We start from the raw sequence: 14,970 nt of genomic DNA on the forward strand, positions 1-14,970 counted from the left end.
GCTTCACATTCCTCGATTTCTCCTCCGAGCCTAGCTCCGAGGCTGAGGGGAAGTCATAATTCCGAACCGCAAGTGCAAGGAATTGAGGACATCTATGTTTCTCGAGGAGCTGAATTGTACTATCCAGGCAGAAGGATGCAGCGAATTCATTGATGCCCGTAATAACCTCGGGCAAACCCTCAAACTCCTCCTTAATCCAGTCAAATATCTCTTTGCTTTTTCATCACCTGGGAATAGGAGAGGCTTTGTGCCAAACTATGTGAGAGCAGCTTTGTACTCCACATAATGCTTCGCGAATTTCTCTTTGACAGCATGCTCTGCTTCAATAACAAAGTCTTTCTGCTCTTTGAGATCACTGCCGAGGAATTGAATTACCTTCTCTTGCTCTGCAATGATCTGCACATCTCTTTCTGTGGTACTCCAAAGTTTCTGTAACACTTTGAGATTGTCTTCACATTTTTTTCACAAGTTTTTCCTTTTGCTCACTAAGTTTCTCATTCTCTTCCAGGAGCTCTCTGCAAGTATTCTTCAACAAAGTGTTATTCTTCACAAGATCATTATTCATCTCGCTAAGCTCGCTTTTCAAGTTAAGTAAAATCTTGTTTTGCTCCTCAAGCTCAGCAACTCTAGCCTCGAGCTGCACTATCCTCCCACTCTTGGCTAACATGCTCTTCTGCCTAGCTGCTGCTTTTTCCTTAGTAACTCTCCCAAGGATGACAGACTACAAAACCAAATCGCCAACACCAAAGTCTTATAATTGTTTCTCATAATAATAGCAGAATAAAATAGTAAAAAACAAACTTGCAAATATACCTTATATCCGAGGGTAGCAGTCATCCTGGAAAGGTCCTCTTCTACAAAATGACTAACTGATTTCTCATACTCTATCAAAGGAAAAGTATGTTAGAACGCAAGTAAAATAGAGGCCAAGTATAAACAAGACCAGCCTTAGGACCAAAGAAGAGCTTACTCTCATGATCAAAAAACTTATCCTCCTCATTAACTTTGGCTAGCACCTTGGATTTTATCAAAATCTTGAGCGGAGCAAGCCTCGCCTTTCTCCTTTTTGTCTGCCCAGCTAGCCTTGCCGGCGACCGCCACAGGCTTCTTGATGACCTCTTTCGCCATTTTTTCTACAGCACGCAATCCCTCTTGAGCCTTAGCTCCCCACAACAAGGGTAAGTTGTAGGGGTTATAATCCTCACTTGATCCCGGCACGTGAGCAGCAATAGCCTCCTCTCTAAGATCCATGTTGAAAGCCTCGTTGTAACTCATCAGGGATGGCGACAACTCAGAATCTGCAGAATAATGTTTCACTGGGAGTTTTAAACAAGGTCCCCTGTATAGCTCTCCAGGAGCACCAATGGTTCTCTCCAAGTCCATCAAAAATCTCAGTGAGGTTCCGCCACAATCAAAGAATCTTAACCGAGGCAAGCGCACAAAGACGTGTTTACCTGACTTGGCCACCTTCAAAGTAGGATCCTTGAGTTCCTCGGCAATGGCATCCACCATTTTCTCCTTCGAAGATTTAGCCTCCGAATGTAGAGGGGGTGCAGTGACCTTGATCTCAGCCTCTGTCAGAGGAATACTGGCCTCGGGGGCGTCATAAGGAACCACTAGCAATCCTATGTCTATCACGACATCTTCCTCATCCTCAATGACCATGGCAACGTGAGACTTCATTGCAGATTTTTTCAATTTCATACCGGCCAAAGCGTCGGCGGCCTCAAGCTCTGGCTTAGTGGCACTTCGGGTGACTTTGGAAACATGTCGAGCAGATGGTTTAGCAACCTTGCTGGAAGAGCATTGCCCTAGTTTTTCCTTCTTTTTCTGAGCCTCGAGGCTGGAGGTTTTCAACTTCGATTTTGCAGCCTCGAGCATCACGCTAGGATGGCTGGCTTCCTTTTTCAAAGTCACCTCTCTGGAAGCGGTGCTATCGGTATTCCTTCTCTTTCCTCTTCCACCGCCACCAGCCTCTCGTGAACTCTTCGAGGCCCTACGGGCTTTGGGGCGGGGAACCACTTCAATCCCAAGCTCGTCGAACACCCGGTTCACACGAAGCTCATGAGCAACAATTTTCTTGACTGATTTTTGCCCAATCTTCGTAATCGGGCCAATGACGTCAATAGCGTGCCTTTCCACCTCTTCAGCAAAAAGGCTAGGGACAACTGTCGAGGGCAACTCCACTCCGAATCGAGGGTAAGGGAGCAGGCTCTTGCTCCATGAAACCTCTTTGGGCACAAGTTCCACCAGACTCCACCCATTAGAAAGGAGCCAAATATTGGCCGCCAAAAATTCTTCAACGAGGTCTCGCCCGACAATTGACTTCGAGACCAAAAGGAAAACACCCTCGCACTCCCTAACCGCCTTGGACCTCGTAAATGGAGGGGTTGTGGCAACATCCATCGGGTCTAGGGGTGCATAAAAAGGATACAGGAGACGGCTGGTACCAGATGCATTAGATGTGTCAATCTTGATGTAGAACCAGTAGTTCAGCTAGTCGTCCTCCCATCTATTTTTCTGAGCATGAGAAAGCTCAATCCTCTTGATTCCTTGCCTCTCATTTTTTCTCCGCGCAGCGAAGGTAAAACATCCAAATTGATTCTCAAAACACCTTCCTCACCATCGAAGGTAACCCTCTTCTTCTGAATATGGAGCTCAAACAGCCTCGCAAATCCATCCACAACAATATGACCGCTGCACTTGCTCTGCACCTAGTAGAACTTAGATAGGGCAACAAAAGCGTTCGGTGTAAGGTGGTGTTGCTTCGCCCGGTATCGGTCCAAAATCGAGGGTAGCAACTTATCGCACGGGAATCTTAAGCTAGCGGTAAAGAAATCTGATGGGTCCAGAGACTCGGGGTCCCCAACGGGACTGCTTCCCGTGACATCTAGACCAACAAAGAAGACATTGCAACAACGAGCAGCTGAGCTGGCCCAGCCGCTTGTGGTTGGGCCGAGGACACAGCCTGGTTGCTGACTAGGTCCCCCAACCTGGAGCCTCGCTCAGAGACCAACCGAACGAGGCCCGCCCAAGGTGGGACCGTGGTCCGACCCTGACCACAGGCTCTCGACCAGCACCCCTGGGTCAGATGCCCCTGACCCGCTCTCCTGACCTGGCTCTTCGACCAAGTCTCCACTATGCCGCCAGCGTTGACCCCCGACCAGGGATGGCCACCCCTTGTGGGCCCTGGGAGCAGGTGGGGTGGATAACGATGCAACACCGAGGTCAGCCAGCCGTATGCGAAACCATACCGCGCCACGCCATGCGCATGTCCATACAGTAGCACCATAAACCTACCTGCTACAGCATGATGGCCTGATGTAGCAATATGATGACCTAACAAGGAGAACAACAACCAAGGACGGAGGCCATACCATATCCGCCAGACAAGGGATTCAACAAGACTAGGCAGCGCCCGCATGTCCACTCTCTGATCTTCTTCCAATCTGTAAGGGACACCCCCTTGGACTATAAAAGGGCACGTATCCCCTCCTCCAACAACAAACAAGAGCACGAAGAGAACAACGAAGATGAAGACAACAACACACAAGAAAACTCCCCCTCCACTTTTCGAGCCCTTTGGAAAGAAGTTCCAAGCGAACGTTCCTGCTCTGGAAGAGCTCTCTCGAGAAGACTCACACACCACACACTTGTAACGCACCACACTCCCAACACTTAGCTCACATCTGGGCTCCACCTCACCGGGGGCTCTAACACCCCCTCCTTCCTCCTCTCATTTGTACCCCCACTGCAAACTTTGAACACTTGGGCTTAGGAATAAAGTCAATGACGGACCCCCTAACTGAATGTAGGGCACGTTGCCCAAACCAGTATAGATCCTGTGTCATTGAGTGCTAGGCCATATCTGATATAACGCGCAACAAAACTACATATATTTATTTGTCGGCCATATTTCGCACCGACAAAATCCTTGAATACAATAGCCTCGCCGTGCATAGGCTCTGGAACCTCTTCATTGCTAGGTGCCCTGGCAGCACCCTTCGGGAAGTAACCCTTGTCAACATAAAACTTATTTTGTTGACAGAAATGGAGGACCTTCCGAACCACATAGTGGGAATATAAACATCCTTGACAGCCAACAGTTCACATATGTCGGTGTCAACTCCAGTAATGTCCTCACTGCTGTCCCCCTCAGCCTCTTTGCCCGCAGCACCCTTGTCAGCCTCAAAGCTAGTTTCAGAATCACTGCTGCTCGAGGAACCCTCATCAGCAAAGGTTAGCTTTGAAGCTTTGGTGATGGCCTTTTCTATGTTCTGATTCTCTAAAGCTTGCTCGGACTGCTCAGCTTCGTTGCGAAGCCCAGCCTGTTCAACAAATCCTCCAAAGTCATGGGCCTAGCAGTCTGAATGATGCGAGCCAGCTACAAAAGCATTGAAACGTCATCTTAGAAAACGAAAACAAGAAAGATTCATAATTTAAAAGAAACGTAAGTAACCTTCCTACCTTCGAGATCCTCGAGGCCAAGGACACAAGCATGCATCGCACGACCCTCAAAGCATGGAAATGGCAAGTAGGAAGCAAGAGGCGCAGAACTTTCAACCGCGAAGGTAAAAGTGAAAGCGACCCGCGCCCCCCCTTTTATAGGTGCGGTAAAAGGGCGCGAAGCGACACTTGTAACCGCGAGCCCAATATGAAGGGTTACCCAATAGAAAGCCGACACGTTAGACTTAAAAGGTAACCGTTGGTTCGTTCTCACCGATGCTCGAGGGTGATGTTTTTTGTAAGAAGATCCTTAAGTCGCGGGTTTGATCGTCGGTATCAAGCCTCGTCCACGAGGGGCTACTGTTGGGGATCGACCAAAAAGATGGTCACCCTTGAGGTTAATTCGAACTGGCGTTCTTTGCGCAGCTCTGAAAGATGTTTAACCTCGGGTGGAACCCACTAACCTCGGGTGAAAAATGCAAGGTGGAGAAGTACTCTGTGCATCACGATCCTAAGGTTCGGTCCGAAGCTAAGTGGTATTCTTCAGTCTCCTAACTAACTAAGCTTGACCTCGAGCACTCGAAGCTAACCACGAGTGTTGAGACATCCGCTATCTTGTGCAGTGTTGCGTGCTCGAAGCTACGAACAAGGCGCGAGGTTAGGCACCTCCTGGACGTGAAGCTGAGGCGGTCGAAGACACCCGAATCCAGGGTAGCTTCGGGTGCAAGGTCATGGTCACGAGCGCGAGGCTAAGGAACGTGAAGACGTTGAAGCGGTCAAGGCGTGATTCGCGGAACTATGTCAGAGCATGATTCCTGAGACTATCGGGAGGCGTGGGAAGCGTGATCTCCAAAAGATCTTCATGTAAAGTATATTCCAAGAACGTAGTGGTTGAGTAGGGGTGATTGTGGAATGTAAAATACCCTCCGAGACACTATAAAAGGGGAGCCTTACCCCCGTTGTAAATTTTACATTCACTTCTTCATGGAAAGAAAGCATAAGTGTTTTCCTCACTTCGTTGTGTCTAAATCTCACCGAAGTTAGTGACCCAACACTTAGATACTAATTAGGAGGACTAAACATAAGCTAATTACAAAACCAATTGCATAGAGGGAGGCTAATTCGCGAGACGAATCTATTAAGGCTCACCAATCCCTCGTGGAATCTATTAAACTAGCGAGATTAGCTCTAAGGAGATAGCTGAAAGGTCTGCGCACAGAGAACTCGAAGAACATAGGTGACTCACAGAGAGACAACTGAGATAGAACAACTATGAGACATGATTCTCAGGGAAACACGAAACAACCATGATAGGATTACTTAGACAAAAAAATGAGTAGATAGAGACCTACTGGGTAGAATAGAAACTCTAAGAAAAACTATTTTGTTTATTAAGGCACACAAACTGTGCTTGAAAAGGAAAGACTTGGTTAGCTTTATGATACAACTGGATCTGAGCTGGAACTGAATTGGAAAGATCTAAAGCTTTACAGAAGGCTGGATCTACAGAAGAGATACTGAGCTAAAGCTGACAAAGAATGACGATCAAACAACTTGCATTTATGAAAGCACAAAAGACTATAAGCTAGGTTTATTTTAATTAGCAAAACATATGTAAAGGATATTCCGAAAAGAAAATACCCTAAGTTGGAATTAATGCAAATTATACTTTATTTGCAAAACCGAGGTAAATCCTAGTCAAGTTTTATTCATAAATGTTTATCTATAAATCATACCAATTACACACTTAACTTTAGAAAGGTAAGAACAACTACTCGAATAAACACATATGTCGTGTTGGCTAAACAAACTTTATTTAGAAAACAAGGTCCATTATGTACATTAGTCATTTCATCAACAATTAAGAAAAACCGAGTTATAACTTAACAATATTTTAATTACAAATATTGAAGTATAGATTATACCATTTAACATTTGACTTTAGAAAGGCTAAACTATATGCAACATCTAAACATATGCTTTATTATTCAAGTGAGTCAAATTGTTATTGAAAACATATTCATGTTGACATTTATCAAGTTAATATTTATTTATCAAAGCCAGGGTAGATTCCTAATCAGCTTTTATTTAGGAAAGTTTATTCAATGTTGAACATTAAACAAATTAACATTTAGTTCATGAAAAGGCGAGTTGTAGCTCAAATTAGCTTTTATTTAGAAAAGTATATGAGAGTAAGCATTAATCAAATTAATATTAAATTATTTTCAAAGATATGCGATGATGGATAATATCACTACTAACGTGTACATTATGTTATTATGAATCTAACGCAACTTGAACAGATTAAAACGGAGCTAAAACATAGATTCTATGAGCTAAACAAGATTGCAAGGACCTAGTCGTGATTAACCGTAGATAACAGGGGCTAGCAAGGAAGATTCCCGAGACACAGGAAATAGTGCTCGCGAATATCAGAAATAATAGGGTTAGATCCATAAACGTGTGAGCCTCGGTTTAGATTGAAAGAAACCGGAAAGATTGAGGGGTTTTCTGTAAAGTTGCCAAGACACAAGAAAAGGATCACTAATTACAGATTCTTCCGGGGATCCATTTGCAAAACCAGGGCCTTCTTCCTTCTCTACCTGATTGCGGCGGTTGCTCTGGCCGGCCAACGGCGGCGCTTTGGCAGCCGGGCCAAGGGGAAGGGGGGGCGCTATGCGGTGGTGCAGCCGGCGGCGGCACTAGGCGCGAGAGCGCGTGAGGTGACCCGAGGCGAGGCCCGCTACGCGACTGGGCGCCCATGGGCGATGGCAGGCGGCGCGTGCTAGCGCGTGCAAGCGCGGGCGGCAGGCGGCTCAAGGACGGCGGCCTGCACGGTCGGTGCTCGGGCGTGCAGCGTAGGAGGGGGGCGCCGGGTGAGCAGGAGCTCGGGGTCGACATGGCCGGGCCGGCATGGACAAAGAAAAAAAAATAAGAGGGAGAAGGAAGGGGGGGATCGCCGGAAACGACAACCAAACTCGTGCATAAACGGCAAAACGGAACGAGAATGACGAGATGAACGACATTGTGCGCTCACCAGGGCCAGAGATGAACGCCATAAGGAAAAGCTTGCCGGAGTTGGAGAAGAGCTCGCCGGAGCTGAGGAAGACGACAGTGCCGATATCGGATTCACGTAATCCACCACACCATGGCATAGATCTCGAAGAGAGGAACTCCGTGGTGGTGTCGGTTTTCGCCGAAAGTCCACGGTTTCACCGGAAAAGCTCGCCGAAGTTTGGCGAATACCGAACTTTGACTTCAGATCCATGGAGCTAGGAGGGGCAACTTGTGAAAACGTGTTCAGATCTGGAATCCTTGTGTCTAGACGAACGCGGTGATATATAATATATATATATATATATATATATATACACACATATATATCTGCGCGAAATTTCTATTTTCAGGTTCGGAAAAGTTATTTTCAGGTTGACTTTTCTATTTTTAGAATTTCTGGATTTATTTATCTGCGCGAAAATAATTCCAGAAATAGCTAGACTCGTTTTCTAAAGCTAGAAAAATATCTAGAAATTTCCAAATATTCCGAGATAAATCTCAGAGTTGGATTGGGACACAAGGAATGCAAATAAAATACTTGGAGCTCGTGAAAAGGATTCTAGAGCCCTCCAAAATTAGATTTAGCTCTAGAAAAAGGAGAATAAATTCTAGAAAAATCTGAAAAATTCTCAGAAGGGGTGGATAACATCTAAATGTATAATAAAATATTTTGCACTAAAGAAATACCAAGATGCATCAGCATAAATGCAACACACAGAACAACCTTATTTAATTTAGTACAAACAATTATTTTTCCTATACTAAATTTCCTGTAAAGAAAAATAAATGTTAGGAAAATTTTAAAATTATGAGAAAATTATTGTTTAATTATTTTTTTATCACATCCTGAAATTCAAAAATTTCAGGGTGTGACAAAGCATAAGTGTTTTCCTTACTTCGTTGTGTCTAAATCTCGCCGAAGTTAGTGACCCAACATTTAGATACTAATTAGGAGGATTAAATATGAGCTAATTACAAAACTAATAGTACAGATGGAGGCTAATTCACGAGACGAATCTGTTAAGGCTCACCAATCCCTCGTGGAGTCGCCACCAAGGCTCGTGCCAAGCCGGATGAGACGCTAGCCACTGAGATAAGGCCCACCAATCCCTCTCTTCCGGTCATATTGACACCGTCGACTCCACTACGGATCTTTTCCACATTGTTATAGTAAAAACCACAAAAAAATAAAAAAAATTTAATGGTACACATATGCCCCCCTCTTCTTTATTTTGATGTTATAAATAACCAAAATTCGCAGCAGTAGGCGTATGGGATCAGGTCCTGATTGAGAGCTACTTGTGGAAGAATTGTACGTAAGAAAAATCGCTGACTGGTGACTAGGTGATAATTCAAAGTCTACCCTGGTAAACTCTCTCGCTGTAGCACTATCGCCCTCGAAGGTTGCGTGGTGAAGGTGCGTCCAACGTGCAAGATTTTTCATCCTGCAGATTTGTGCTATTCTAAACTACGCATCAGCAGAGACTGACTTTCCATGCACTTCTTTTTCCCCGATTCAGGTCCGTGATTAAAGGAGTTTTAATCCCGGATCAAATATTAACCGGGACTAAAGGTCATCTTTTTATTCCGGGTCAAAAATCAACCACCTGTGGGAGACTTTTTAGTCTCGGGTGAAAAAATCAGCTGCCCGGGACTAAAGCCCTCGACCCTTTAGTCCCGGTTGGTAATACCAACCGGGATAAAAGGGGGTCTTTATCCCAGTTGGTATTTCCAACCGGGATAAAAGGGTCCCCACGAGTTAATACAAAAATATTGTATTCCCTACATAGTTAGATGTGTTGTGTACGTGAGATGGTAAGAAAGCTACGCGTGAGCTTTGAGGTCGTGGGTTCGAATTCCCGCACACGTTAGACGAGTCGCGCGTGTAAACATTTGACGTAACCGAGACTAAAATTTAGTCCGAGCTGTCAAACACTACCTTAGCCATCGCGCGTGACTGACCCGGCGGGCGACGACTGCGCGTCAGCGATTGTACTCTGCTCATCAGGGACGCCTTTATACGCGTAGTTGCCTTAACCCGGAACACCAACACCAATTTTTACTCGCAGACAAGCTGATTAGCGTAACGTGAGCTCGGCCAGAGTGATGGTTTGCGCCATGGCTTTCGTTCTGGCGTGCTTGGCAGCCATGCCGCCTGCATCCGCAGCCTTGGGAGACGGAGGGATACTGTATATCCCGTCCGCCGCCTCTGTAGCTCACTGCCCCTCCAACTGCGGGGACGTCAATATCTCCTACCCCTTCGGCATAGGGGCGGGGTGCTTCCGGCAGGGCTTCGAGGTTACCTGCGACAACACCACTCAGCCTCCAAAGCTGTTACTGATGAGGAACAGCACAGCTGAGATCACTGAGATATATGATGATGGGTTTGTTGAGGTCCGTATTTTCTTCAACAGTTCCTTTGGACCAGGTAGGAACAATATGTCTTGGGAGTGGGAGGCTCCCGGTAAGGGTATTACTATTCGCAGCTATAACAATTTCATTGTCCTTGGATGTGACTTTGATGTCAACTTGTTCGATTATGAGAGAAACCATGTCGGCTCCTGCGTCAGTAGGTGCCACGGGGAGGTATTGCCAACTCGAGGGTCTTGCAGCGGGATTGGTTGCTGTTTCATCAGTTTACCGAATGCCATGTCAGGCTTCCAGGCAACATTTTCTCGGGCTGATGGTATGGCAGGACAATCATCAGGTTCTATGTACCCTCGCATCATGGCTTTCATAACAAATTTGGGTGACACGAGTAACGTGACTGACCTTTTATTGGGTTGGACAAACACAAGCAAGATCTATGGTGCTTATGTTGAGGTTGCCATCACGGATCAACCAAGCTGCGAAAGCGCGCGAATGAACAACGCAAGTTATGCTTGTGCCATCAACAGCATTTGTAGAAATGCGTCATCATATGGGGGTTACCACTGTTACTGCTCCGGTTTTTCTTATTCCTTCGGTGTTTCAGGCCTAGGGGGCGATCCTTACTTTTACGGACTGAGTTATTTGTCCGACGACGACGGCAATAATAATCCTTACCTTTTCGAAGGTTGCATGCAAGGTACTCCCTCCTTGCTTTTCTTAAAAAATGAACATATTTAAGTTTTAACCACTTGCTTATTCTTACTATATGTTAATATATTATGGAGCAGATTATAACCCCGAGCCTAAAGAACACTGCCGGAGGTCATGTGGAAACATGAACATTTCCTTCCCTTTTGGGCTCGAAGAAGGTTGTTTTGGAAACAAAAAGTTCCGACTTAATTGTACAACAGCAAATGACACGCTTTTTAGCACAGGAGATACACAGTACCGCGTGACTGGTGTCTCAGTAGAAGATGGAACTTTGACTGTAACAAACATGCTAAGCAATGCGAGCACTGAAAAAGAAGCGATAATAGTTTCGACTCACGAGAGCGGAGGTATGGACGTCTTCAACGGCCCCGTGGAAGATGAATTTGATTTTTCTATGGAAAATGACATTGTCCTAAGATGGGTGGTTACCAATTCAACTTGTCAACAAGCTTTGCGGAATATAACTAGGTATGCATGCCAGAGCGTAAACAGTGATTGCCTACACGTAACCCATGGGAAAATGTTTATGGGGTATCGTTGCAATTGTTCTTCTGGCTTCGAAGGAAATCCATACATACAGGACGGCTGCACAGGTAATCCCTCTCCTCCTCCACTATGCTCTACATCACTAACATCATACTGGAAAATGGAAGAAAATTAATCAATTCACATACTCTAACAGAATTGTATTTTGTAGTAAGAGATTATAAATTCGATCAGGCTGATTTAAACATGGGATTTCTTTCAGAATCTAGCAATGCAAGAGTATGTCTATAATAATGATCCACATATATATTAAATAACAAATGAGCTATCTACAGATATTGATGAATGCTTACGGCCAAGCTACTGCAATGGTACATGTCAAAACTTTCCTGGGACTTATAAGTGCACACTGTGCCCTCATAATAAAGTATTTGATTCAAGAATGAAGCGGTGTGTTACACCAGCTAAGGAACGAAATCTTCTTTTGGGTAAGTGTCAAGCAAACAAAAGCACCATGCAATTGCAATTTATAAACATTAGTATGATTTCATAAGAACGGCGAATGCATACAGGTATTGCAATTGGAATTGGAATCAGTTGTGGCATTGGCTCCATAATTATTGCATTGGGTGTAATCGTACTTGCCAATAAGTGGAAAAGGGGCATCCAAAAGAGAATCAGAAGAGCACACTTCAAGAAAAATCAAGGCCTGCTATTGGAGCAATTGATTTCTGATGAAAGCACCACAAGAAAAACTAAAATATTCTCATTGGAGGAACTAGAGGAGGCAACAAACAACTTTGATGCTACTCGTGTTCTTGGTCGTGGAGGACATGGCACAGTTTATAAAGGGATTCTATCAGACCAACGTGTGGTGGCCATAAAAAAATCCAAAATTGTGGAGCAAATAGAGATCGACCAGTTTATCAATGAGGTTGTCATTTTGTCTCAAATCATCCATCGCAATGTGGTGAAACTGCTTGGTTGCTGCCTCGAAGATGAGGTTCCCATGCTTGTCTATGAGTTCATTTCAAATGGCACCCTGTATGAACTTCTTCACTCTGATACTACAGTAAAATGCTTGCTTTCATGGGATGATCGCATTAGGATTGCAATGGAAGCAGCAGGAGCACTTGCTTATCTACACTCAGCTGCTACAATACCAATTTTTCACAGAGATGTTAAGTCTTCAAATATACTCTTGGATGACAACTTCACCACAAAGGTCTCAGACTTTGGTGCTTCAAGATCTCTTTCGCTTGATGAGACTCATGTGGTTACGATTGTCCAAGGTACATTTGGCTACTTGGACCCAGAGTACTATCATACTGGTCAGCTTACTGAAAAGAGTGATGTATATAGTTTTGGAGTAATACTTGTTGAACTTTTGATAAGGAAGAAGCCAATTTTTATCAATGATTTAGGTGCTAAACAAAACCTATCACATTACTTCATTGAAGGACTTCATGCAGGGTCCCTTGTAGAAATACTGAATAAACAAGTTGTGGAAGAGGCAGACCAGGAAGAGATTAATGAAATCGCCTCACTTACAGAAGCATGCTTAAGGGTCAAAGGAGGAGACAGACCAACTATGAAAGAAGTAGATATGAGGTTGCAATTTTTAAGAATAAAGAGACTTAGAAAAGGTTTAGCTAAAAAAGATGCAGATATTGAGCCTTTGTTATGCCCACAAGATAAGAACTTATATGGGCATATCGATCTTGTCAATGCTGGGAGCTCTGGGTGCTACAGTTTGGAGCAAGAATTTGCATCTTTGCCACGCTAATTACATTTGTGCAAGATACCGATCGATGGCTTGCTTGGATGTTGAATATAATGCATCTGAGGTATGATGTATTTTATTGAAGATTCACATTATATTAGTTTCCTTTCGATGATACTATATCACATAGATGCATTTCACGTGTACAATATATTGTAGACCGCGACTGTTGTATACTTTTTATATTTGTACATAAGTCACTGTACTAAAGATAAGCTTGTATAAGAAAATTGTTGTGGTTATCAACGAGTCCAGTAACAATTGGGTATAAATTGCCAGTGGCTTAATAGGTTGGTTCCAGTAGACCGCTGACTGATATACTACGGAATATGATTTATTTTTTTTGAAAAGGCGGAATATGATTTAAGCTGCAATTATTACGGTATCTTTTTGCAAAGTATTATCATGATTACTATGAAGTGATACTCATAACTCAAAGGTCTGGAATGACGCCATGACGGCATCACGACAATAGGAACCCCACTCTTCCGTTGCATGTCTTTTCATGTGACACAGTATCGAAAAGTGTTGAACATAGAACTTTAGAACTCCATTTTCTGATCTGAAAAGTACACTCTAGCTAATAACACTACGGCCTTGTTTGTATACGCTTTTCTGGAACTCACTTATCTGATAAGCAAGCTTATCTGATAAGCCTGCTGTCTGGAGAATCTGCTGTCTGAATAAGCAGGGTGTTTAGCAATCCTGATTATTTTGTGTCGATTGTCTGTCCTGGTTGGTAAATTGACATGAATGCCCTTAAGGCTGAATGGCGGCGGGGGCTAAGCCTGGCGGCGGGGGCCAAGCCTCCAGGGGCCAAGCCCGGCGGCGGGGGCTAAGCTCGGTGGCAGGGGCCAAGCCGCCAGGGGCCAAGCCCGGCGGCGGGGGCAAGCCCGGTGGTTGGCACCCGACGTCGGTTGCAGGGGCGGCGGCGGCGGACGGGAGCCGGCGGCGGGGGCCAAGCCGCCAGGGGCCAAGCCCGGCGGTGGGGGCAAGCCCGGCGGACGGCACCCGACGGCGGTTGCAGGGGCGGCTGCGGTGCACGGGAGCCGGCGGCTAGGGCCAAGCCGCCAGAGGGCCAAGCCCGGTGGCGGGGGCAAGCCCGGCAGACGTGAGTCGGCGGCGGTCGAGGGAGGCGCGGGGGCGGTGGCGGCGGACGGGAACCGAGCGCCGGCGCCGAGATCTGCAGGCGGCGGGACCCGACTATGGGATCTGGCGGCGGACGGGATTGGGCGGCGGACGGGAGCCGGCGGCGATCGCGGGAGGCGCGGGAGCGGCGGCGGCGGACAGGAACCGAGCGGCGGCGGTGGGCCAAGCCCGGCGGCGGGACCTGGCGACCGACGGGAGCCGGCAGCAGTCGGGAGCCGGCGGCGGTCGCGGGAGGCGCGGGGGCGGACGGCTGGAGGCGTCGATGGGTGAGGGGCAGCGAGGGAAAATTTGCTTCGCTTATTGGAGAAGCGTCTCCCGCCCCGCGTACAGAATAAGCTGGATGCCAGTTGTTTCCCAGCTTGTGCACTAAGCGACTTACATAGCAAGCGGGAAATAATCAAAGCGTTTGGGTGGGCTTATGGCTTATTTCCACCGATAAGCGGGAAATAAGCAGATACAAACAGGACCTACATATGCAACTGTTCTGCATATAGAAAACCCCAGTTAGCTTGTCGTATGTTAGATTTCTAGTCTTTTGCAACATTTTGAGTGCGCGTGGATCAGTACCTACCTTTGGAATATTCGTACCAACCTTTGTTGATACATGAAGCAATACATTCCATTGAGATGGTCATCACTGTGAGGAATCGGTGCTCATAGTCTAAGAGGGGAAGGGGGTGCTCGTAGCCTAAGAGGCGAAAGGGGTGAATTAGGCAACTTAAAACCTCAATCTATGGCTTCCACTATTTTTGCATCAAACCTAAACTAGATCATGCTATCAAGATGTGCAACTATGGTTAATCTAGTGTGAAACCATCATCCCAAAATAAGTTTTGCAACCTAGAACCAATTCTAGCAAGATACTATACTAAAAATGTAAAGGCACACAAGTTGCAAGTATGAAATGCGGAAAAGTAAGAGGTGAGGATGAGGGGAAGCAAACTCTTGACATGATGATTTATCCCGAT

At 45.7% G+C, this 14,970-nt stretch overlaps 1 protein-coding gene across 1 annotated transcript; it reads left to right on the forward strand.

The window, feature by feature from the left end:
* Positions 1-9,505: 9,505 nt before the first annotated feature.
* LOC117851621 (wall-associated receptor kinase 3) lies at positions 9,506-13,095 on the forward strand. Its single transcript, XM_034733467.2, has 4 exons — positions 9,506-10,570; positions 10,662-11,177; positions 11,406-11,558; positions 11,643-13,095. The coding sequence occupies exons 1-4, from the start codon at positions 9,610-9,612 to the stop codon at positions 12,854-12,856; spliced, it is 2,844 nt and encodes a 947-aa protein (XP_034589358.1). The 5' UTR covers positions 9,506-9,609; the 3' UTR covers positions 12,857-13,095.
* The last annotated feature ends 1,875 nt before the right edge of the window (positions 13,096-14,970 follow it).

The sequence above is a fragment of the Setaria viridis genome, chromosome 4 (genome assembly GCF_005286985.2).
Source record: "Setaria viridis chromosome 4, Setaria_viridis_v4.0, whole genome shotgun sequence".
In the NCBI taxonomy this organism is placed as follows: Eukaryota; Viridiplantae; Streptophyta; class Magnoliopsida; order Poales; family Poaceae; genus Setaria; species Setaria viridis.

Coding starts and splice junctions, on each gene's coding strand:
- LOC117851621 (XM_034733467.2), top strand. CDS start 9,610: ATGGTTTGCGCCATGGCTTTCGTTCTGGCGTGCTTGGCAGCCATGCCG. Junction 10,571..10,661: donor TTTCGAAGGTTGCATGCAAG/GTACTCCCTCCT, acceptor ATTATGGAGCAG/ATTATAACCCCGAGCCTAAA. Junction 11,178..11,405: donor CATACAGGACGGCTGCACAG/GTAATCCCTCTC, acceptor AGCTATCTACAG/ATATTGATGAATGCTTACGG.